Source organism: Hyla sarda, chromosome 1 (assembly GCF_029499605.1).
Source record: "Hyla sarda isolate aHylSar1 chromosome 1, aHylSar1.hap1, whole genome shotgun sequence".
Taxonomy (NCBI): domain Eukaryota; kingdom Metazoa; phylum Chordata; class Amphibia; order Anura; family Hylidae; genus Hyla; species Hyla sarda.
The window spans coordinates 580,817,261-580,843,552 of NC_079189.1; the positions used below are offsets into that span (position 1 = coordinate 580,817,261).

At 49.1% G+C, this 26,292-nt stretch overlaps 1 protein-coding gene across 2 annotated transcripts in view; it reads right to left on the minus strand.

The window, feature by feature from the left end:
* Window positions 1-23,979, minus strand: part of POLI (DNA polymerase iota) — a 47,257-nt gene extending 23,278 nt beyond the window's left edge. The window contains exons 1-6 of one of the 2 annotated variants that reach the window (XM_056544940.1): window positions 23,778-23,979; window positions 23,065-23,172; window positions 21,036-21,200; window positions 11,637-11,783; window positions 7,617-7,853; window positions 4,363-4,541 (exon numbers count right to left, since the gene is read on the minus strand). In XM_056544940.1, coding sequence (XP_056400915.1) covers window positions 4,363-4,541; window positions 7,617-7,853; window positions 11,637-11,783; window positions 21,036-21,200; window positions 23,065-23,172; window positions 23,778-23,889 — 948 coding nt within the window. In that variant the 5' untranslated portion in view covers window positions 23,890-23,979. Of the gene's footprint in view, window positions 1-4,362; window positions 4,542-7,616; window positions 7,854-11,630; window positions 11,784-21,035; window positions 21,201-23,064; window positions 23,173-23,777 lie in introns of both variants that reach the window. The other variant, XM_056544935.1, reaches the window with a different exon arrangement.
* Window positions 23,980-26,292: the final 2,313 nt, after the last annotated feature.

Genomic DNA, 26,292 nt, shown 5'->3' on the forward strand with positions numbered 1-26,292 from the left:
AAATGCAGTCTGGAGTGCTGAGAAGTGTGTGTGCAGCCTTAGCCAATCATAGCTCATCTCACACTGAACTGCTCTGGGTTGTGTGTAGCAGAGAGAGGGAGGAAGTTCTCCCCTGTATGGCTTCAGATGATGTCCCGCCTGCTGGGGAACGCCCTTTCCCAGTCTGTGAATCTGACTGAGACTGAGCAGAAAATACAGAGCAATATCAAGGTAGAAAGCTAACAAATAAAAATAAAGGCAGGGGGTGGTTTATCATGATGGGGGCAGTGAACTGGGAGGATTATAAAATGTATCAAGATCATGAGAGGTACTCTTTAAATATTTTATATAGTATGGTGTATAGTTACACTATTATTTATATCCATGTTATACCGTATTTTTCGCCGTATATGACGCACTTTTTCTTCCCCAAAACTGGGGGGAGGGGGGAAGTTGGTGCGTCTTATACGGCAAATACACACCTATCGCGACAGTCCCTGCGGCCATCAATGGCCGAGACCCGCGGCTAATACAGGACATCACCAATCGCGGTGATGCCCTATATTAACCCTTCGGACGTGGCGATCAAAGCTGACCGCCGCGTCTTAAGCGAAAGTGACACTAACCCAGCTGCCCTGGGAGGGACCTTACCTGCCTCCTCGGTATCTGCTCCGTGCCGGGATCCTCTCCATGGCCGGCGCTCTCCTTCGTCGTCATCACGTCGTTGATCACGCCACCCCGTCATCCAATAGAAGCGGCGTGCGTAGCGACATGATGGCGGCGACGGAGAGCGAGGATACCGGGCAGCAGAGACGTTCCAGAGCGACGGGGACACCCCGGGGATGCGGCGACAGCGATGGAGGACGACATCCAGGGCAGCGGTGATGGGTCCGGAGCGGCGGGGACAGGTGAGTATTACCTCCTATACCAATGGTCTTCAACCTGCGGACCTCCAGATGTTGCAAAACTACAACTCCTGGCATGCCCGGACAGCCAACGGCTGTCCAGGCATGCTGGGAGTTGTAGTTTTGCAACATCTGGAGGTCCGCTGGTTGAAGATCACTGTGACCTATACTTTACAATGCATTCTAGATTTTCCTCATTTAAAATTGGGTGCGTCTTATATGCCAGAGCGTCCTATAGGGCGAAAAATACGGTAGTTCGGTAAAAACCACACCTTATCTTTATTCTGTAGGTCCATACGGTTACAAAAATTACTTAGAAAATTACTTTAAAAAAACGTATAACTACATGCACCACAATTAGTATGTTTAAAATTGTAATATTCTGACCCCTATAACTTTTTTATTTTTACGCAAACAGGGGTATATGAGGGCTCATTTTTTTGTGCAGTGGTCTGTAGTTTTTATCCGTACCATGTTTGTTTTGATGTGACTTTTTGATAGCTTTTATTAAATTTCTTTTTTATGATATGAAGTGACCAAAAATGCACAATTTAAGGCTTTGGTATTTTTTTACGTGTACGCCATTGAAAATAAGGGCACAATTTACTTACTGACCACAAGAGGGTGCCAAACACCAAAACACCACTTTTTTACACACTTTTTTACACACATGGAAGGAGGGAAGCGTGGGGAGCCAGGCACCCTACGCTGACGCTGTCCGCATGATCTCCCAAGTTAGACGCACCATGTCCCTCCTGTAGGAACACTAAGGAACGCACACGTGGGAGCCCTAGGAGCGGCGATGGCATGGAGCAGTGCACATAGAAGTGCTTGCTAAGCCACCACACAGCTCAGAAACCAGGAAACAAGAGCGGGCAGGGAACAAGAGCGGGCAGGGAACATGTGGTGGCGCACATCATCACAGCCAGTCGCAGCAAGATTTGTGATGCACGCAAACCTGAAGAGGAGGAGCTGCCTGACCTCCTGGTTCACACGCCGCTCAGAGGGAGAAGGGCGGAGCTACTCCCTTATTCATAAGGGGAGGCACTGCCTGGCCTCCGGTTAGAGCGCTGGCTCAGGAGGAGAAGAAGGGCGGAGCCATGTGCCGCCATAACACCCCGAACCCCGCCGGCGGAGCACCCAGCGCACTGCAGACCCCCGCAGTGGGGGACAAAAGGAACTGAGGAACTGAAAGGCTGTTCAGAGGGGTTAACAGTACATACTCTATGTCTGTGCCCCTTCATCGCATATGGGGGAACAGGTAGTATCATGCTACTGAACCCCCACCTGAAAAAAAGAGAAAAGGGAGGAAAAAAATAAAATAAATAAACAGCCCTTACTAGAAAATAATAAGAAAGACCAGGTCTGGGGAGCTCCCATCCTGTGTCTTGCCTCCTTGCTGACAATAGCTAAAACTGATTACTTCACTTCCAGTGGGCAGGTATATCCTGCCAGGGAGGAGCCGACTTTTTTTTTCCTAGTGTTAGCGCCTCCTAGTGGCAAAAGCATATATCACCCATCAGTATAGGTGTCCCCCAATGAGGAGCGACCAAGAAAAACGCTATTTTGTAACTTTTGGGGCTTCCGATTCTACGAAGTGCACTTATCGGTAAAAATGACACCAATCATTCTGTAGGTCCGTACGGTTACAATGATACCCAATTTATATAGTTTTTTTTAAACATTTTTACTAAAAATACTTGCACCAAAATTAGTATGTTTAAAATTGGCATCTCCTGACCCCTATAACTTTTTTATTTTTCCGTAAACAGGGTGGTATGACTTTTTGATTGCTTTTTATACATTTTTTTAGTGTAAACAAAGTGACCCAAAAAAATATGCACGCGGCGATACCACATGTTTATTTACTTTTTTTTGTACCCTTTTTTTTTTTTTTTTTTTTTTAGCCCCCATAGGGGATTATTCCATGCAATCCTTTGACTGCATACACTGTTAAATGCTGTGCCACAGAATAGTATTGATCAGTGTAATCTGTGTTCGATTGCTCCAGCTTGGATCTCAGTCTTGGAGTAATCAAACACCTATCGGACAACGAGGAGCAAGGTAAGACGCCTCCCGCTGTCCTCTCAGCTGTTCGGGATGCCGCAATTTCACCATGGCAGTCCCGAACAGCTCAGTTGAGCTAACTGGCAGTATTTTCTCCCGGTTTTAAACACCGCGGTGTCCTGAACAGCTGAGAGGACAGTGGGAGGTGCCTTACCTTACTCCTCACTAATACCGGACATCAGCCCGGTTTACATATCCATTGTTTGTGACTCCACATCCTAGAGTAATCACAGACAATATATAAGTAAATTGAGTCGGCAAAGCCCTGCCCCCACACGATTCACTGAATTCAGCAGACGATTTTCTGGGGGATATATCTCAGGACCTACTGGACATATTTAAGTAAGTGAACCCTCTTTGGACTCCTGTTCACCCACACTATAACCTGGGTTTAGTGTGAACAGGCTGACAGTTTTCCTTTAAAGGGGTACTCCGCTACTAGACATCTTATCCCCTATTCAAAGGTTCTCTGCTGCGGCACCCCAGTCATCTGGTGCACGAAGCGAACTTCGCTCCATCCCGGATGACTAGCGATGTGTTGCTGGAGGCACGTGACATCACAGCCACGCCTCCCTCTTGACATGAGGGCCGCCACGCCCCCTCCCATAGACTTGCATTAAAGGGGAGTGGCTGTGACGTCACGAGCCTTCAGCGCCACAGCCGGCATTCTAAACTAACGACGGGTGCTGCAGGGAAATCACGGGGGGTCCCAGTGGGGGGACCCCCGTGATCAGACATCTTATCCCCTATCCTTTGGATAGGGGATAAGATGTCTAGGGGTGGAGTACCCCTTTAATGGAAGCACAATACATTGGATGGCTTGGTCTGGAGTACAAGTAGTGATTTATACAAGTTTATGCATGAAAAAGAAAATTTCCTTATACATATTATTATGTTTGTCGCCTATATACTGGTGTCCTAGGGTCAATCTACACCAGTGCTGCCTAAACAGTGTGCCTCCAGCTGTTGCAAAACTACAATTCCAAGCTAAATGGTGGCTACACCATGTCCAAATCCTGATCATATGAACTACAAATACACAGCAGAAATCCGAGGGTATATCAGGTTACTGTTGTGGTTTTCCATGATGGATTGTTCCTTCAGAAAAGTCTGTTGTGTGAAAATACCCCTAGTGTTGGGATATTGCATTTGGTTGAGAGACACCAGTGTTAGCAAATTCCTAGAGTGATCTCTTAGGTCAGGGTTTCCCAGCTAGGGTGCCTCCAGCTGTTGCAAAACTACAACTCCCAGAATGCTCGGACAGCCTTTGGCTGTCCGGGCATGTTGGGAGTTGTAGTTTTACAACAGCTGGAGGCACCCTGGTAGGGAAACCCTGATCGACAACTGTATACAGCAATAACAGCTGGGCAGACATGGAAATAAACCGTGAAGATAAATTGATTCCTTGTACCTGCGGAGGTCCAGATGGTGTCACCGGAGAATCGTCCTCCCCTCGGCTGAGTGCCTGGATTCGATGAGCAACTGGGGCTCCAAACTCCTTCTCTAGAACGGCAACTGGACAAGACTGCAGGGAGATAACACTGCTTAACCCCAAAGTGTCCAGACGCTGCGCTGTTTTATATCCGATGCCTGCACATAAGGAAGATAATGTAACTAACTATACACTGCACTGTACAATATGGCTACTCATAATACTCACCATGTGTAATTGTACCTAATAGAACTTCCTGCTGAATTTTAGTGGCAGATAATTCTACAGTTCAGTACGTTGTGCGTTTGTTAAACATTACAAGATCTTCTGCATATTTTGTGCGGCTGATTTTGCTACCTATTAACTTCAATAAAATATGCAGCAGATCCTGTATGTGTGAATGTACCCTAAAACACATTTTCTATACCAGTGATGGCGAACCTTTTTGAGCCTGAGTGCCCGAACCGTAATGCACGCCAACTTTTTTCCCCTCAAAGTGCCAGCACAGCAATTAAATCAGAGTACACATTAGGGTTGGCAGTATAGTTCCCCCACATTAGGCTGGCAGTATAGTTCCCCAACATTAGGTTGGCAGTATAGTTCCCCCACATTAGGTTGGCAGTATAGTTCCCCCTCACATTAGGGTTGGCAGTATAATTCCCCCCACAAGGTTGGCAGTATAATTCCCCCCCACAAGGTTGGCAGTATAATTCCCCCCCACAAGGTTGGCAGTATAATTCCTCCCCACAAGGTTGGCAGTATAATTCCCCCCCACAAGGTTGGCAGTATAATTCCCCCCCACAAGGTTGGCAGTATAGCTCCCCCCACAAGGTTGGCAGTATGATTCCCCCCACAAGGTTGGCAGTATAATTCCCCCCACAAGGTTGGCAGCATATTTCCTCCCACAAGGTTGGCAGCATAATTTCCCCCACAGGGTTGGCAGTAAAGTTCCCCCCACAAGGTTGGCAGTAAAGTTCCCCCCACATTAGGCAGACAGTTCCCCCACATTAGGCAGGCAGTGTTCCCCCACATTAGGCAGACAGTTCCTCCACATTAGGCAGACAGTGTTCCCCCACATTAGGCAGGCAGTGTTCCCCCACAGACATACAGCCTCCAGCCATATACAGTATATGGCTGGAGGCTGTATATCTGTGTTGGAACACCGAAAATGACGTCCCGCTGGTAACTTACCATGCGCGCGTCATCCTCGGTCCTCCCCGATGCTCCGCTCTGCTTTACGGGCACACGCACGGGACGTCAGTGACGTCCCTGCGTGCTCTACCTCCCAGCGGGGCTAAGGCGGGGGCCGCAGAGAGGTAACCGGGACATCCTTGTGTCCCGAAATGACCTTTTAAAGGAGTAGTGCAGGGAAACCTATTGAAAGGATGGGGGATAAATTATAGATCGCGGGGGATCCGACCAATTGGACCCCCCCCCCACGATCTCCAGAACGGGGCCCCAGCAGTCTGCTGGAAGCTGCCGCTCCGACCGTCACAGGAAGCCACAGCCGACAAGCCCCCTTAATGGATCTCTATGGAATACATGGAGGTGTGTCGGCTGCCGCTCAGTGCAGGGGGTAAGCACACCCCCTTCCAACAGACTGCCTCATTTTTTTCCGGAACGTCACACTGCAGTCAGCGTATGGTCGGCCGCAGCGATGTCCCGCCTCGGCCGGTGATAGGCTGAGCTTACGGTCATGTAAGGAGCCCGGGCAGCAGGGAGAAGGCGGGGTTGGAGCTCCTTACATGACAGTGCACTCAGCCTATTACCGGCGGGACATCGCTGCGGGTAGCGATGCGCTGACTGCAGTATGACATTCCGAGCCTAAGAAGCAGGGAGCCGAGCAGCGCCAAAGGAATGGGACCCAGATACCGGCGCAATGGAGGAACGTAGGAAGGTGAGTTAAGTTTTTTTTTTTTTTTAGTTTTTGCAGTCCGGGCACAGGGAGAGTTAAAAGTTTTGAGTTGCATTTCTTTAACCCCTTAAGGACCCATGAGGTACCGGTACATCATGAGTCCGCTCCCGATCTATAACGCGGGGCAACGGCATGGCCCCGCATCATAGCTGGTCCGGCCCGTGGCTAATAGAGCGCGGCATTGAGACTATGGTGATTGCTGTATATATATAAAGTCCTATTTTAGCTTTAGGGCAGGGTAACACATGGCATATTTTGCTGTGTATTTTCCTACTCATTAAAGGGATGACCCGTCCCTAGACATTTCATCATCTATCCAAAGGATAGGGGATAAGATGTCTGATCGTGGGGGTCCCACCGCTAGGGACCCCTGCAATCCTGGCTGCGGTACCCCAGACATCCGGTGCACGGCGCGAACTTCGCTCAGTGCTGAGTGACTGTCGATGCGGAGGCTTGTGACGTCATGGTCATGCCTCGCTCATGACGTCACGGCCACGCCCCCTCAATGCAAGTCTATGGGAGGGGGCGTGACAGCGGTCACGCCCCATACCATAGCCTTGCATTGAGGGGGCGTGGCCGTGACATCACAAGCCGGCGCTAAACGAACGCCGGCTGCAACAGGGAGATCGCGGGGGGTCCCCATGCAGCGAGACCGCCGCGATCAGACTTCTTATCCCCTATCCTTTGGATAGGTGATAAGATGTCTAGCGGCGAAGTATCCCTTCAAACTCAATAGGTAGCAAAATACGTCACGTGTGACCCTGCCCTAAAGCTTAAAGGGGTACTCCGGTCAAAAACTTTTTTTTTTTTTTTTTTAAATCAACTGGTGCCAGAAAGTTGAACAGATTTGTAAATTACTTCTATTAAAAAATCTTAATCCTTCCTGTACTTATTAGCTGCTGAATACTACAGTGGAAATTCTTTTCCGTTTGAAACACAGAGCTCTCTGCTGACATCACGAGTACAGTGCTCTCTGCTGACATCTCTGTCCATTTTAGGAACTGCCAGAGTAAAAGGAAATCCCCATAACAAACATATGCTGTTCTGGACAGTTCATAAAATGGACAGAGATGTCAGCAGAGAGCACTGTGCTCGTGATGTCAGCAGAGAGCTCTGTGTTTCAAACGGAAAAGAATTTCCACTGTAGTATTCAGCAGCTAATAAGTACAGGAAGGATTAAGATTTTTTAATAGAAGTAATTTACAAATCTGTTTAACTTTCTGGCACCAGTTGATTTAAAAAAAATAAAATAAAAAAAGGTTTTCACTGGAGTACCCCTTTAAAACCTAGCTGGAAATCATTGTTATTATGTCTTTACCTGGAATCTTATGTACGTGATCCAGACTGTGTGTCAGATGGCCGCAGCTTTCAGGGAAGAGTACAGTTTGCTGATTTGGCTTGAAAGTCCCAGAAACAAGTTTGGCGAGCAGCTTATTAGATGCGATGCCAGCACAGCCCGTCATACCCAGCCTGTTGTGCACCGCTGCGCGGATATCCGCCGCCACATGAGACCCCATGATGAGTCGCTGGTGAGTCCTGTCACCGGGATCTACAGCTGGAAATACAGAGAATGAAAAGTTAATAGAATTACCCTCTCAGCCCCCATGGTAGCACCCCAATATCACTGTTTGTAGGGAACAAGATACTGACACTACCTACCCTGTTTCCCCGAAAATACACCCTACCCCGAAAATAAGCCCTAGCAGGATTATCGGGGTTGGCTGCAATATAAGCCCTACCCCGAAAATAAGACCTAGGCCAGTGGTCTTCAACCTGCGGACCTCCAGATGTTGCAAAACTACAACTCCATGCTAGGAGTTGTAGTTTTGCAATATCTGGAGGTCTGCAGGTTGAAGACCACTGACCTAGGCAATGCCCGGGCTGCAAATATTAAAAAACAAACTTTAACTTACCGTACCTTCGTACTCCGTTCCCCCGTTGGGACGTCTCAGAGCCTTCAGCCTATCACCGGCCGCAGCGATGTCCCACCTCAGCCGATGATAGGCTGAGCGCATTGTCATGTGAGGAGCGGGCCGGCTTCTTACATGACAGTGGGCTCAGCCTATCATTGGCCGAGGCGGGACATCGCTGCGGCCGGTGATAGGCTGAAAGCTCTGTGACGTTCCCATCCCCAGGAAGCAGCAAGAACAGCGGAGGGACCATGAGGCCGGTTACTTAGCAACGGGGGAACGGAGGACGAAGGTAGAGTTAAAATTTAAAATTTTTTTAATATTTGCAGCCGGGGCACAGGAATACAAAGTACAAGTCGTGATAATTATTTGGCTGGGGGGGGGGGGGGAGAGAAGCTGTGCTCGCGGGTGACATACGATTAGTCTATACTGTATCCCTATGGCCGGGCTGCAAAAGGTAAACAAAATAAAAATAAAACTCTCCTTCTCCGTCGGTCCGGACCAGCTTCCTGGAGACGTGAACGTCGTAGAGCCGTCAGCATATCACTGGACGCAGCGATGTTCCGCCTCGGGCGGTGATAGGTTGAGCCCACTGTCATGTAAGAAGCCGGCTTCTTACATGACACTGGGCTCAGCCTATCAACGCCCGAGACGGAACATCACTGCGGCCAGTGATATGCTGATGGCTGTCCGACGTTCACGTCTCCAGCGTAAGGCTGATGTCGGAACATGCGTTAGCTTATTTTTGTTTACCTTTAGCAGCCCGGGCATAGGGATACAGTATAGAGTGTCAGCACCGGCGGCCGCAACAAACAGGACGAGGAGGGCAACGCTTGCAGGTGACATGTGAGTAGTACCCAGATGGGGGTAGCGCAGCGCTGGGCTAATAATTTTTTTTTGGGGGGAGGGAGGGAGGTGGGAATACCGTTATATACCGTGGAACCGCCATAAGTTAAAAAAAATACCGCAATACACATATTTGGCCATACCGCCCAGCTATAGTAGATCTGAATGAATGAACTAATCGTATGAAATGCTTTTGTCTTTACATAGTTGAATGTGCTGACAACAAAATCACACAAAAATTATCAATGGAAATCAAATTTATCGACCCATGGAGGTCTGGATATGGAGTCACACTCAAAATCAAAGTGGAAAACCACCCTACAGGCTGATCCAACTGATGTAATGTCCTTAAAACAAGTCAAAATGAGGCTCAGTAGTGTGTGTGGCCTCCACGTGCCCGTATGACCTCCCTACAACGCCTGGGCATGCTCCTGATGAGGTGAGGGATGTCCTCCCAAACCTGGACTAAAGCATCCGCCAACTCCTGGACAGTCTGTGGTGCAACATGGCGTTGGTGGATGGAGTGAGACATGATGTCCCAGATGTGCTCAATCGGAATCAGGTCTGGGGAACGGGCGGGCCAGTCCATAGCATCAATGCCTTCCTCTTGCAGGAACTGCTGACACACTCCAGCCACATGAGGTCTAGCATTGTCTTGCATTAGGAGGAACCCAGGGCCAACCGCACCAGCATATGGTCTCACAAGGTGTCTGAGGATCTCATCTCGGTACCTAATGGCAGCCAGGCTACCTCTGGCAACCACATGGAGGGCTGTGCGGGCCCCCAAAGAAATGTCGTCCCACATCATTACTGACCCACCGCCAAACCGGTCATGCTGGAGGATGTTGCAGGCAGCAGAACATTCTCCACGGTGTCTACAGACTGTCACATGTGCGCAGTGGGAACCTGCTTTTATCTGCGAAGAGCACAGGGCGCCAGTGGCGAATTTTCCAATCTTGGTGTTCTCTGGCAAATGCCAAACGTCCTGCACGTGGTTGGGCTGTGATCACAACCCCCACCTGTGGATGTCAGGCCCTCATACCACCTCATGGAATCTGTTTCTGACTGTTTGAGTGGACACATGCACATTTGTGGCCTGCTGGAGGTCATTTTGCAGAGCTCTGACAGTGCTCCTCCTTACACAAAGGCAGAGGTAGCGGTCCTGCTGCAGGGTTGTTGCCCTCCTACAGCCTCCTCCACGTCTCCTGATGTACTGGCCTGCCTCCTTGTAGCGCCTCCATGCTCTGGACACTACTCTGACAGACACAGCAAACCTTCTTGCCACATCTCGCATTTATGTGCCATCCTGGATGAGCTGCACTACCTGAGCCACTTGTGTGGGTTGTAGACTCCGTCTCATGCTACCACTAGAGTGAAAGCACCACCAGCATTCAAATGTGACCAAAACATCAGCCAGGAAGCATAGGAACTGAGAAGAGGTCTGTGATCACCACCTGCAGAACAACTCCATTATTGGGGGTGTCTTGCTAATTGCCTATAATTTCCACCTGTTGTCTGTTCCATTTGCACAACAGCATGTGAAATTGATTGTCAATCAGTGTTGCTTCCTGAGTGGACAGTGTGATTTCAGATGTGTGATTGACTTGGAGTTACATTGTGTTGTTTACGTGTTCCCTTTATTTTTTTACTGATTAGAGGCAGGTTTTTTCTTACCTGTTTCTATTTCCTAATTGTAATTTTTATTACATTTTTTGTAAATTATTTTGGGTTCTGACATCTTGCTGTGCTGTGTTTTTTCCAGCATTAAGAGAGATGCTTTATGACAGCCCCATTAACATAGACAGGAGCTGTCTACAAGAGGTGTTTGGGTGTTGTCCTCTGACCTTTGGAGAGGTCATTCCACAGAGTAGGGTAAGCTGACTAGTAGAGATGAGCAAACTTACAGTAAATTCGATTCGTCACGAACTTCTCAGCTCGGCGGTTGATTACTTTTCCTGCATAAATTAGTTCAGCTTTCCGGTGCTCCGGTGGGCTGGAAAAGGTGGATACAGTCCTAGGAAAGAGTCTCCTAGGACTGTATCCACCTTTTCCAGCCCACGGGAGCACCGGAAAGCTGAACTAATTTATGCAGGAAAAGTCATCAACTGCCGAGCCGAGAAGTTCGTGACGAATCGAATTTACTGTAAGTTCGCTCATCTCTACTGACTAGTTTGGGTTACATTTAGTTCCGAATGCTATGTGTGCGTACTGCGGGGGTCGGCCACGCCCCCTCGTGATGTTACGCCCCCACCCCTTCAATGCAAGTCCATTGGAGGGGGGTGAGGTATGACGTCACGAGAGCCCCTTTAATGGCCTTTCTTAAGGATAGTCTTGGGGGACCCCCTTTATTTATATAGAGAAATTGTACATAAATGGATTAAAAAAAGGAGGTGTCGCTGGCCCCAAGTGACCCCCACCCATGACCTCATGACTGTACAGACAGCGTCTACACAAGTATTTTCCAAACAGTGTGTCTCCAGCTGTTGCAAAACTACAACTTCCAGCATGCCCAGACAGCCAAAGTTGTAGTTTTGCAACAGCTGGAAATACACTGTTTGGAGAACTGGGGTCCTCACCCCCACCTTGATGGTTGTACACGTGACCGGACACTTTCATCGCTCTGTCACACTGAGGGTCCTGCAGTCTCTTATCCACCAGGTCTGTGATGTCAATGAAATTCTCATCAAATCCGAGTCTCTCCACCTTATGACAGAACTCGTCCAGTAGACCTGGAACCAAAGCAAAGACTATTTATTACTTGATACAACATTAAAGAGTACCTGTCATGATCTTGTTAAATGTTCTAATCCTCCCTGTTCACTGCCCCCATCATGATAAATGACCCCCTGCCTTTATTTTTATTATTTTTTTAGTTTTCTACCTTGATATTGCTCTGTATTTTCTGCTCAGTCTCAGATTCACAGACTGGGAAGGGGCGTTCCCCAGCAGGTGTGACATCATCTGAAGCCATACAGGGGAGAACGTCCTCCCTCACTCTGCTACACACAGGCCAGAGCAGTTCAGTGTGAGATGAGCTATGATTGGCTAAGTCTGCCCACACCAGGCACTGCGCCGTCACCATTGACAGCTATGCAGTGTTCGCGGACTTTTGCGCAAAGAATGAACATGTTCTTTCTTTGCGCTGAACAATTTCAGCGGCGGAATTGTCTGTCGCTGAAATTCCGCAGTGTGAACGGGTTTCGCGGAAACCCATTCACACTGATGGTAATGTTCACTGTGCGGACTCTTACTCGCAGAATTCCGCGGGGATTCCGTAGTATGAACATACCCTTAAAGGGGTACTCCGGTGGAAAGAATTTTTTTTAAATCAACTCGAGACAGAAAGTGAAACGGATTGTAAATGACTTCTATTTAAAAATCTTAATCCTTCCAGTACTTATCAGCTGCTGTATGCTCCAGAGGAAGTTCTTTTCTTTTTGAATTTCTTTTCTGTCTGACCACAGTGCTCTCTGCTGACACTCTTTTTATTATAAAAATACAAAACTTATCCAATACAACAAAAAACAAGCTTAACCAGCTATAATATAAATCAAAAACAAAACCCTGCCTAACCGGCCAGCCCAGCTTTACAAAGCAAAAAGAAAACAAACAAACAAAAACACACTGACACACATACCAAAAATGAACATAAAAACAGCACAACTTGGCTTAAACGTAAACATAAAATTAGCACTACCTGGCTGTAACTCAAACCATCCATACTCGTGGGGGGGGGGTAAAAAATAAAAAATAAAAAAATAAATAAATAAATAAATAATAATTATAAAAATAAAGAAATAAATAAATAAAAATAAACAGCACAACTTGGCTTAAACATAAACATAAAATTAGCACTACCCGGCTGTGACTCAAAACCATCCATACTCGGGAAACAAAACAAAAGGGGAAAATAAATAAATAAAAAATATAAAAATTAAAAATCTAAATAAAGAAACAAAAACACATAACACAACAACTGGTCCGACTGCCATAACTATAATATGAGACAATATAAAACGATGTAGATACAAAACCAAATAGATACAAAATCACTAATAGAAATTAATAAATTATAGTATATAAACATAAATATATGCACCCTATTTACAGAAACCTACAAAAAAAAAAAAAAAAAAAAAAAAAATACAGGAAATCCCTACACTCGAACTGTGCCCTCACCCACACCACCCCTCCTGCACATGGGTCAGAGTCCATACCGTTCCTCTACAGTTTACAAAGTTCTGTCCTTAAGTGACCCATGTCAGGTCCCCCAAAAACACGAAAACACACCACCACCCACAAATACACCCTCCCCACCTAGCACTCCACCCAACCAACTTATACACAAACTTATACATACTAACTAACAGACACTGAACCACAACCCACTTTAGGCCCAAGTTTGGTCGCCTGTAAGCCCTTCATGCCATATCAGCTTAAAACAAAACAAAAAAGCTAGCGTGCACATGCATTAGCCCACCACCAGAAAGAAGGATGGCAGACTTGATACACCAAAATAATTTTTAACTCTTTTCCTAACTCCCCCTACAATTCTCCCTAATTCTATCCCTCCATTAAAGCTAACCCTACTCTCACCCTATCTCTATCCCTATCACACTTCCCCTATCCAAAATAAAGGTACTCTACCCAAAAGATCTAGTACCTAGGGCACATCAAAAGAAAACCCTCTCCACAGTAGAGAAGCCCTACTGGTACCAAGACTGCCATACTCCAAAGACCTGATCTTCCCGAGGTCACCGGTGATATTCCTACAGACCTCCACCTCGGAGAGGATTTTCTGCTGGGTCGACACTAAACACCGTGCATTCCACGTGTAGTACCTAACCACTAAACTAACTAAGAATAAAGTGCCCCGGTCTCGGCCACCCAGTGTCCTGAATGCCCCATAAGCCCACTCCGGATAGGTAAGGCCGGCAAGTTGACTCCAGCCGATGGAAGCGCCCACCCGGTTGTAAACCCCTATATTAAAGGGACAATGAAGCAGGAAATGGTCCATGCTTTCCAGCGTGTCCCCACACTCTTCTCGGGGACATCCCCGGTCATCAGAGTTCCTGCACTTCAGGTTGTCCCTTACATATAGCTTCCCCTGAAAGCAGCGCCAGGCCAAGTCCCAAAACTTCTGGGGGATCCTTTTCATGTTTAAAAGGTACAACCCCACCCTCAGATCCCGACCTGAGCAGTCCCTGAGTGCCAGAGGCTTCTGGAAGTGGGTCAACAGAACCCGTTTGTCAAGGAACTGCCTTGACTGGGTCCTGATCTCCCACACTCCCAGACCCCACCGACGTATCGCCTTCAGAGTCGGGGTAGCGTAAGCCGGAAGATATCCATGGGGCGTACGGAGGTCCTTCACTTGCCCTCCTGTCTCCCATTCCTGGAAGAAAGGCCGAAACCATTCCCTGCAGGAGAGTACCCACGGAGGAGCCCTCTCTGACCAGAGGTTTGAGATGTTAGCTTTTAAAAAGGTGTTTGTTAAGAACACCACAGGGTTTACCATAGATAAACCCCCTAGTCTCCTCGTGCGGTACGTAACCCCTCTCTTGACTAGGTTCATCCTGTTCCCCCATAACAGTTGAAAAAACAGGCTGTAGATCCTAGTGTAGTAAGCCTCTGGCAAGATACATACGCTGCCCAGATAGATAAACAAGGGGAGCAGGTACGATTTGATCAGGTGTACCCTTTCCCTGAGGGTCAAAGACCAACCCTTCCACTGGTCCACCTTCTGAGTGGCATCCTGGAGCTTACCATCCCAGTTTTTGGTGGGATAATCATCCTGGCCAAATGTGATGCCTAAGACTTTTGCTGATTCTTGGGGCCCTGGAAGGGTGTCCGGGAGATCAAACGTGGGATCCCCCCCTCCCAGCCAGAGACTCTCACACTTATCCCGGTTGATCTTAGACCCGGATGCCTCCGAGTAGCGTTCCACCTCCGACACCACCACATCAACCCCCTCTCTCGAGGAGACGAAAATAGTGACATCGTCGGCGTACGCCACTACCCCCTGGATGGCCCCCGGCTCCGCCAAACTCATCCCGACTCCCACCAACGGTCCGCAACTCACCCTCCTAAGGAAGGGATCGATCGCGAACACATATAACAGCGGGCTCAAAGGACAACCCTGACGGACTCCAGACCCCACTCCAAAAGAGTGGCCAGACCACCCGTTCACCAGTGGGAAACTCTCTGCCCCTGCATACAAGATCTTAAGCCAATTAACAAAAGTACTCGGTAAGCCATATCTCAGGAGGACGGACCAGAGGTACTCGTGGTTCACCCGATCAAATGCTTTGGCCTGATCCAAGGACAGCAAGTACCCCTTCCAGAAACCCGCACTACTCCGCTCCACTGCCTCCCTGACACTAAGGACAGCACTTAAGGTGCTTCGGCCTGGAACAGTGCAGTGCTGGGCCTCCGAAAGGAGCCGGGGTGCAAACTTCACCAGCCGATTAAACAGTATCTTGGCCAGAAGCTTCCTGTCCGTATTGAGAAGAGCTATGGGTCTCCAATTCTCAATACGGCTGGGATCTTTACCCTTTGAGAGAAGAATCAGGGCTGACCTCCTCATTGACTTTGGCAGAGTGCCCGAGGAGAGACACTCATTGAATACCTCAGTCAAGAGGGGAGCTAAAGACTCCTTAAAGGTCCTGTACCACTCAGATGTTAAGCCATCCGGACCTGGTGACTTCTTGGGGGCAAGCCCCTCGATCGCCAGTCTCACTTCCTCTTCCCTGATCTCTTCTGCCAAAACGCCAAGAGAGGGGTCTACCCCTGGCTCAGGAATGGTTTCAGCCAGGAAACCCGACATCACATCCCGATCCAGATCCTTCCTTCCCAAGAGGTGAGAGTAGAAGGATCTGACGATCTCCAAGATCCCTGATCTGGACCGATTCAGAGATCCTGTACTATCAATCAGTCCTGAAATGACTTTACTACTCACTGACATCTTACAGTTTCTGTAAGGGTCGGGCGAGCGGTACTTCCCGAAATCCCTCTCAAAAACCAAAGATGCGTGCCTATCGTACTGACACCTCATCAGCAAGGACTTCACTCTGGAGATATCCTCTTGGCTACCTCCAGTCGAGACAAGAAGCTCGAGTTTCCTCCTCAGACCCTGATACAGGCGATACCTGTTCAGGGACCTGAGGCTCGAGAGCTGGCGGAAGAACCCCGCAACCCGCTTCTTGAATATCTCCCACCACTCTGACTTACTACTACATAGGCCCAGTAAAGGTACCTGACTCTGAAGAAAATCCTCAAAGGACTGTCTTATCTCCGCTTCCTCCAGGAGGGACGAATTCAGCTTCCAATAACCTTTTCCCATCCGGGGGGTTTCTGAAACATTCAGGGAAAACAAAATCATACAGTGATCGGAGAACTCCACCTCAACCACGGACACTGCAGAAGAGACGGCTTCCTCCTTTAAATAAAACCTATCTATCCTAGACCTGCGACTACCTTGATGATAGGTGAAACCCGCGTGGCCCGAGGGGCTCCGGATGTGGGCATCCTCTAGGCGAGCTTCTCTAGCTATGCTAATCAGCGCCACACTATCGCAAGTCAGCGGACTATTGGAGCCTCTCCTATCTTGGGACCTCGTGACATTATTGAAGTCCCCTCCAAAGATCACCTGCCGACTCGTAAAAAGAAAGGGCTTAATCCTCATAAAGAGATCTTTACGGCCCCGCTTACTTTGCGGGGCGTAGATGTTAATGAGCCGGAGCTCTTGTCCCTTCATGAAGACATCTAAGATCAGGCACCTCCCCATTTCTAATTCAATAACCCGTCGGCATTCAACAGGAGCGGTAAAAAGGACCGCCACCCCACTATACGGCTCAGCCGCAAGAGACCAGTGGGAGGGACCGCGCCTCCACTCTCTTCTGGCTTTTACCAGAGAGGCTAGATCTGACAACCTGGTCTCCTGTAAAAAGAAAATGTCGGCTTCAACGCGGCCAAGAAAATCAAAGGCTGCGAATCTAGCCGTATCCGACTTTATGCTGGCACAATTAATAGATGCCAGCGTCAATGGGGTGAGTGCCGCCATACAGGGTGATTAAATTAGACGGCCACACCCTTTACTTTTGTTTTCCCTTCTTTTTTGCCCCCTCATCCCCCGAAGAAGACGAGAGGGCAGGACCACTCTTGGATCTTTTTTTCGATTCAGATAGATCCATATTATCCCCGTCTCCGTCCGGCCCCGGTCTAGCCCTGCCCTCTGAGGAAGGTGCCTCAATAGGACAGGGCCCAGTTCCTCCCAGAGGCTCTTTCTCCCTAGGCACCTCGCCCTCACCCTCCCCAGCCAAGGAGGGGGAGGAGATGGTATCGAGGACGAGGTACCGGTTTGACAGGTCAACCAGAGGGGGGGCAGTCAGGCTTCCGTTTTGAACCTGGCCCGTAGTACAAGGAACAGAGGGCTCTGACCTCTTCTTTCTCCCTTTCCTTTTGCCCTTGTCTTTCTTTTTAGGCCTCTCCCCACTCTCCTCATCCACACTTTCATAGTGGGAGGAATCGGAAGGGTCGGCCATATTGCCTTCCTCTCTGTGAAGCCTCCTGATCTCCCCATCCAGCACATCCTCCTCCAGGGCTTCAGCGGTTACAGGGCCAGCTTCAGGAGCAGAGGCCAGAGCTACCCCCGTCACCTGGGCACTCTCCAGCTCCCTACTCCTTCTACGATTTTCCTCCCGCCTTAGTTTGGCGGGGCCCTTTTTCCTCCTCACGAGCCCTGTTGCACCCCCATCCCTGCCCATACCCTCCCCGGCCGAGGCAACTTCACAGCTCTCCTCAGCCGGAGCGGCCGCTGCACGGGCGAAGGCGCTAGGACAACGGCTAAATGGGTGCCCAAGGACACCACACAGGTGGCACCGGATCTGCCTACAGGATGCGGCCAGATGTCCCACCCCACCACACAAAGCGCAGACCTGTACAGTACAGGCTGCGCTAAAGTGGGTGGGGCTGCCACACCTGTGACAGACCTTAGGCTGCCCCTGGTAGAAGACCTGGATCCTATCACGTCCAAGGAAGGCGGCTGACGGAATGTGGGCAACCGTACTCCCTGAACGCTTGAGTTTGACGGAAAACGTCCAGGCCCCGGACCAGATCCCGTGCTCATCCAAGTTTTTCTTGGGCATGTCCGTCACATCCCCATACCGTCCGAGCCAGGTCATGATGTCATAACAAGAAAGTGACTCGTTACGGGTCAAAACGGTCACCTTCTTGACAGCATTCTGACGGGAAATCGCCTTTACGGCGAAATCCCGCCAGCCGGGCTCGTTTTTTGCCACTTCGTAATTCGACCAGAAGAGTTCGAGCCCCTCCGGCCGAACGAAACTGACGTCAAACTCAGACGATCCGTAGGGGTGAATCAGGGCAAAGATGTCACTCGCCCTGAATTCCATCTGAAGGAGGAGCTCAACCACTTTAGCGCGAGGTGGGCACGCATCCTCGCCCCTCCAAATCAGACGGACCACATTCCTACGGTTATTGTCCTGCCCGGTTGTCGGGAGGGACCAGACCACCTCCCCATTCCGCTCTCGGAAAGCCCCCAAACCGTGCCTCTCTATCCAGAAAGACAGGTCGACCTCACCCCTTCCCTCTACCTGGATCGACCTGTCACCCCTGCGTAGAGCCTCCAGGAGGCGCTGTTGCAAATGGCCCCCAGGGCCGGACGGAGACGGGGACCCCCCTGAACCCCCGGCAGCGACATTAGCATAGCTCCTGGGAGCAGTCACTGCCGGGGGGGCAGCCGGACCAGACCCAGAGCCAGAACCACTTACAACACCATTCACACCACAACTCTCAACCTCTTTATTTCCAGCCATACTATTACCACTCCCATCAACATTCACTCCACTGACACTCCCACATACACTCCTCTCACCCACAACACTACTACACCCATCAATATCACATCCTACATTCTTGTCCTGACTAACAAATTCTGGGCTGGCTGGGACTTGTAGTATGGCTGGCTTTAGTAAAGCCCTTTGTGCTGGCTTAGCCGCTGCTGGGGTCGACGCCGATGGCTTCTCCTTCATGGCTGCTATCACATCCTGATTCTGGGACTGCCCCACCGGGCGCACCCCAGCTCCTCCCACAGCGCCAGCACCTGGTTCACCCGACTTCACAGGCTCTGTGGATAATCCCGGCGCCCGGACACTCCCCCCCCTCACAGGGGAGTGCCTTGCAGTGCCGGTAATGCCCACAGTACTCGGGGAACCGCCCCCCGAGCACCCAGGGGCATAACTCGCGCTGCCCACCATGAGCCCATCCTGCCCCTCCCTACCAGCAGGATGGGTGGGCTTCACATCTATTGCGTCTGCAGCTTTTACTGACGCCATGCTGTATCCCCCATGCTGGCTCCGTTCCACCACAGAAACGGAGTCTGGCAGTTTAGAGGACCCAGCAGCCTGAACCAGCTTTGCAGCTGGCCCAGACTGCTGGAAAGGACGGAACACATAATGCACAGTTTCCTGGGTCTTCTGTTTTTTTGCCTTTCTTTTTACTAATGTGTCATCACACTGGTCATCACCAAATGTAAAATTCTGGAGGTGGGCTGGGGACTCCTGCATCACTATAGCCCTCAGCAATCCCCCAGCCTCACTCTCCACATCATCATCCTCACTATCGCTTAGCGGTAGTGCCACCTGAGCCGGCTCTATGTAGCTGTCCTGAGTCTTAGTGGTCTGGGTGTCACAGGGAGTAGGGTCAGGCAATACATCATCCTCCACAACCTGTACACTTTCCTCCAACTTCTTCTCCTCCACCTCCTCCTCCTTTACACCAACACCACCATCCTCTCTTTCTTCACCGCCACTACTCTCCCCATCATCCACCTCCACCTTACCTGGGGATTTCATGGCGGCAAACCGATCCCGGTTCTCCATCTTCTCCCTGAAGAGACCGCTTCCCTCCAGGATCTCTGCTCTCCTCTCCTCCATCTTTGCAATGTCTTTCTTCAGGGCTGCAATCCTCTTTTTCAGTTCCAGTTTATTCTTTTTGGACCCAGAGCATGCCAGATTCTGGGCTCCACGCAGGTCCTCTCTCATCAACCTAAGCTCCCTACCGCAGCGGTCGTATTCCGCAAACCGTGCGGTCATGCGGGAGCAGTAGGTCTCGCTGGACTCTTCGGGCCCTCTCTCAGCCCACAACTCAATACTTTGCCTCCTCGCCTTCCTTCCACTGGATCTCTGGCTGGCACCCATTGCCGGAGGAGCCGAGCCTGCATTGCTGCAGACTCTGCCAGATCTTCTTCCTCCGGCCGGAAAAATGGCTGTCGCTGTTTTCTCTCCACCCCCCGCCAGCCTGGAAGAACGGGGAGTGGAGGCCAGGGGCTCCATGCAGGGAAAACTCTCCCAAGGAGCCTGCCACACCCCTGGGAAAGGTTGGTGAATCACCTGCTCTGCCTCTGGAACTCTGGAGAAACACAAAAAGGGACACACCCAAAGCTGCTTCACACACAACTGCTCCTGGCTACTGTGTTCCACAGGAAGCGCTCTCTGCTGACACCTCTGTCCATGTCAGGAACTGTCCAGAGCAGGAAAGGTTTGCTATGGGGATTTGCTTCTGCTCTGGACAGTTCCTAACATGGACAGAGGTGTCAGCAGAGAGCACTGTGGTCATACTGAAAGGAAATTCAAAAAGAAAAGGACTTCCTGTGGAGAATACAGCAGCTAATAAGTACTGGAAGGATTAAGATTTTTAAATAGAAGTAATTTACAAATCTGTTTAATTTTCTGGCACCAGTTGATTTAAAAAAATATATATAGTTTTCCACCAGAGTACTCCTTTAAGGAGCTGGCTGGCAGCTGTACAGGAATAGTTGGCACAGAGCTGGGCTCTGCTCCTCCTTTATGTCTCCTCTCGGTGACTGAGTGGTACGTAGCTCTCCAAGCTCCTAAGCAATGATCAGGTATATGTCTAAGTAAATGCCGCCATCTCCTGGCAACATAAACACCCTCAGCCATCACCTGTGACCTTGTATGACATCTCCCGGTAATGCGTTAGGTCCTCGCCACTGACCAGGACCAGCTGCGGGCAGCGCTCTTTGGCTTCTCGGATAGTCATGCATTTCTTGACACCGAGGTCTCTGGCTACATAGTTACAGGTGATCACAAAGGTTTTCTGCTGGACACCTGCAAAATAAGAAGACACCAAAGGGTTAATATTATAAATAATAAATTATTAACTCCCAGCTGGGCAACACCCGTCCATGTGCCCTATGGGGGTCCAGCCTGAGCACCCTATTAGCCAAAACTAAGAACAGCAGCTGGAGGACTGTGTCGCTGTGTATTACTAGTCCCATTCTGATCACACAGATGTGTGCCCTTAAAGGGGTACTCCGCCCCTAGACATCTTATCCCCTATCCAAAGGATAGGGGATAAGATGTCAGATCGCCTCGGTCCCGCTGCTGAGGAGCCCCGGGATCGCCGCTGCGGCACCCCGCCATCATTACTGCACATCGCTCTGCACGTAATGACGGGCAATACAGGGGACGGAACATCGTTACGTCACGGCTCCGCCCCTCGTGACATCCCGGCCTGTCCCCTTAATGCAAGTCTATGGCAGGGGGCGTGACTACCGCCACGCCCCCTCCCATAGACTTGTATTGAGGGGGTCGGAGCCGTGACGTAACGATGTTCTGGCCCCTGTATTGCCCGTCATTACGCACAGAGCGCGGTGCCGCATCAGCGATCCCGGGGCTCCTCAGCAGCGGGACCGCGGCGATCTAACATCTTATGCCTAGGGGCGGAGTACCCCTTGAAAGTGCCAGTCACAGTGCACCCTACAGTGCCAGGCAACATGTCCCCATTTACAGCATGAGTTAGTGGGGCTTCTGTAGAGTATCAGTGTGCCCTCCATACAGCACCAGACAGAGTTTGTCCTCCATACAGCGCCACTTTGCCCTTCATTTAGCACCAGTCAGTTTGCCCTTCATACAGCGCCAGTCAGTGTGTCTTTCATAAAGTACCAGTCACAGTGCACCCTCCATACAGTACCAGGCAAAGTGCACTCTCCATACAGAACCAGCCAAAGTGCACCCTCCATATAGTACCAGCCAAAGTGCGCCCTCCATACAGTGCCAGCCATAGTGCACCCTCCATACAGTACCAGCCAAAGTGCGCCCTCCATACAGTGCCAGCCATAGTGTGCCCTCCATACAGAAGCAGTCACAGTGACTTCATACAGTGCCAGTCAGTGTGCCCTACATACAGCGTGCCCTTTACACAGTGCTAGTGTGCCCTCCATACAGCACCAGTCACAATGTGCCCTCCATACAATGCCAGTCAGTGTGCCCTCCATACAATGCCAGTCATAGTGTGCCCTCCATACAGCACCAGTCACAATGTGCCCTCCATACAATGCCAGTCAGTGTGCCCTCCATACAATGCCAGTCATAGTGTGCCCTCCATACAGCACCAGTCACAATGTGCCCTCCATACAATGCCAGTCATAGTGTGCCCTCCATACAGCACCAGTCACAATGTGCCCTCCCTACAGCACCAGTCACAATGTGCCCTCCATACAATGCCAGTCATAGTGTGCCCTCCATACAGCACCAGTCACAATGTGCCCTCCATACAATGCCAGTCATAGTGTGCCCTCCCTACAGCACCAGTCACAATGTGCCCTCCATACAATGCCAGTCAGTGTGCCCTCCATACAATACCAGTGTGCCCTCCATATAGAAGCAGTCACAGTGACTTCATACAATGCCAGTCAGTGTGCCCTACATAATGCATTCCCTTTATACAGTGCTAGGGTGCCCTCTATAAAGTATCAGTCAGTGTGCCCTGCCTACAGCACCAGTCACAATGTGCAATCCATACAATGCCAGTCATAGTGTGCCCTGCATAAAGTACTGGTGTGCCAGTTTCAGTCAGTGTGCCCTCCACACAGTTCTCCTTAGCACAGGAGGTTCTATTGATGAGCTACATGGGCATCAGTACCCGCTGGCTGACCACTGGTTGCTGCCCAGATGCATTTCCACCATTTACCAAGAGGCTTTTCCCTCAGCTCTGGGTGCCGGATCATCTCCACCTGAGCGTAGAAGCAGTCCATGTCCAGGTGCATGATCACACGCTGGGGCCCCGGGGCTCTGGAGCCTGAAAGAAGGAAACATGAAGAATATGAGGCCACGTACATGGAACAATTCTGCCCCCCTAGGGGGCAAGAAGCATTATGTGATGCCCCTGGTGTCCCCCTAAAGCAGCATTTCCCAACCAGGGTGCCTCCAGCAGTTGCAAAACTACAACCCCCAGCATGCCCGGACAGCCTTTGGCTGTCCGGGCATGCTGGGAGTTGTAGTTTTGCAACAGCTGGAGGGTGAAATGGGGCACAGAGGCCAAACCTCCCCAACAGTGACTACAGGACAGGAGCCTCTCGCAGGGTGCTGCATGACCACAAGGGGTTAACATGGTCATGTGACAAAAGTTCTGATGCCCTGAAAGACTGAATCAATGATCTGAAGCAGGAAGAAAACCTGTATGGAGCGAATACTTCTCACAGCTGAGACTTTGTTACAATGTATAAAGGGCATTAAGACCAGTTTAGGGTTATTACTCCCCGGTCACACCCTGCAGGGGGCGCTATACCGGACACGTGACCTAACCCCGCCATTCATTTCACTATGTGCCAATGACAGGAATCCAAGGTGAGAGGCAGAACCCCCGCCTGGAGGGGGCGCTATAAGGGTAACTACAACATTTACAGGCAGCAGAGGGCTCCCGGGGCCCGGCCTCCTCCCTCTCCTCCTCCCGGCTCAACCACTCCGCCTCGTCCTCCTCTTCTCCTTCTTCTTCTTCTTCCCGCGGTGAATCCATCCTGGGCCAAACAGGAGACAACCGGGAAACGTGACCAAATCCCCGGCCTGACAGCAAGGGAAACAGCGGTGGACGGGCCCTGATCACGTGACTGCGTATAGGCCCGCCCCTATCTCATCCAGTGCTGCTGTACCGGCGAGTACCGAGAGGTGGCGATACAATACAGGATAATCATCAATTACTGTACTATACAAATAGATAGAAATGAGGTAGATATTAGATAGATAATGAGATGAGCGATTTGTGTGTGTGTGTGTGTGTCTGTATATATCTGTCTATCTCCTCTCTATCTATATCATATCTATCTCATATCTATCTATCTATCTATCTCATATCTATCTATCTATCTCCTCTCTATCTATCTATCTCATATCTATCTATCTCATATCTATCTATCTCATATCTATCTATCTATCTATCTCATATCTATCTATCTCATCTATCTATCTCCTCTCTATCCCATATCTATCTATCTATCTCCTCTCTATCCCATATCTATCTATCTATCTCATATCTATCTCATATCTATCTATCTCATAATCTCATACCTATCTATCTCATATCTATCCATCTCATATCTATATAATATCTATCTATCTCTCATATGTATCTATCTCTCATATCTATCTATCTCATATCTATCTATCTCATATCTATCTATCTCATATCTATCTCATATCTATCTATCTCATAATCTCATACCTATCTATCTCATATCTATCCATCTCATATCTATATAATATCTATCTATCTCTCATATGTATCTATCTCTCATATCTATCTATCTCATATCTATCTATCTCATATCTATCTATCTCATATCTATCTCATATCTATCTATCTCATAATCTCATACCTATCTATCTCATATCTATCCATCTCATATCTATATAATATCTATCTATCTCTCATATGTATCTATCTCTCATATCTATCTATCTCATATCTATCTATCTCATATCTATCTATCTCATATCTATCTATCTCATATCTATCTATCTATCTATCTCTCTCATATCTATCTATCTATCTCATATCTATCTATCTATCTCATATCTATCTCATATCTATCTATCTATCTATCTCTCTCATATCTATCTATCTATCTCATATCTATCTATCTATCTATCTATCTCATATCTATCTTTCCATCTCATATCTATCTATCTATCTCATATCTATCTATCATCTATCTCGTATCTATCTATCTCTCTCATATCTATCTATCTATCTATCTATCTATCTATCTATCTCATATCTATCTATCTCATATCTATCTATCTATCTCATATCTATCTATCTCATATCTATCTATCTATCTCATATCTATCTATCTATCTCATATCTATCTATCTCATATCTATCTATCTCATATCTATCTATCTCATATCTATCTCATATCTATCTATCTCCATATCTATTGATCTGCAGTTTGTGATTTAGAAATCTTTGCACCTGCTGCAGATTTAACCCCTTATACCCCTACATATCCCAGCTGTCACCCTCCACCACCTTCCCCCTTGGCGTCAGGGCGGGTGCTGCGGTAGATCTCACATATCAGCTATAGGAGATGTATAATTAGGATCTGATATCACTGAACACCCGGGGGCCATTAGGCCAGGACACTATAATAAGGTTGTCTATGTTCCTGTACAGTGTGAGGGGCTCGTACTGTCCCCATGATACAGTTTTGGCCTTGATAGTACATTGCCCATTGTAACCACTCCGTGCTGGTCGGAGCTCGATGATCCTTATGAGAACTGCAATGTGCAACTCCAAGTGCATGATGAAGTCTCCGCAGGATCAGCGTTACACAATACTTCTCAGCTTGAGTCATATTCCAGCAGATGGGAATAGATAAAGTTCCATGATTGCTGTGATTCCTTTTCTAGAGGAAGCCCCAACCTGCTAGGTGTGGTCATAGAGGGGTCATCCTATTAGGCCATGTGGTCATCATAGAGGGGTCATCCGATTAGGCCATGTGGTCATTATAGAGGGGTCATCCTATTAGGCCATGTGGTCATCATAGAGGGGTCATCCTATTAGGCCATGTGGTCATCATACAGGGGTCATCCTATTAGGCCATGTGGTCATCATAGAGGGGTCATCCTATTAGGCCATGTGGTCATCATAGAGGGGTCATCCTATTAGGTGTGGTCATAGAGGGGTCATCCTATTAGGCCAAGTGGTCATCATAGAGGGGTCATCCTATTAGGCCATGTGGTCATCATAGAGGGGTCATCCTATTAGGCCATGTGGTCATCATACAGGGGTCATCCTATTAGGCCATGTGGTCATCATAGAGGGGTCATCCTATTAGGCCATGTGGTCATCATAGAGCGGTCATCCTATTAGGTGTGGTCATAGAGGGGTCATCCTATTAGGCCAAGTGGTCATCATAGA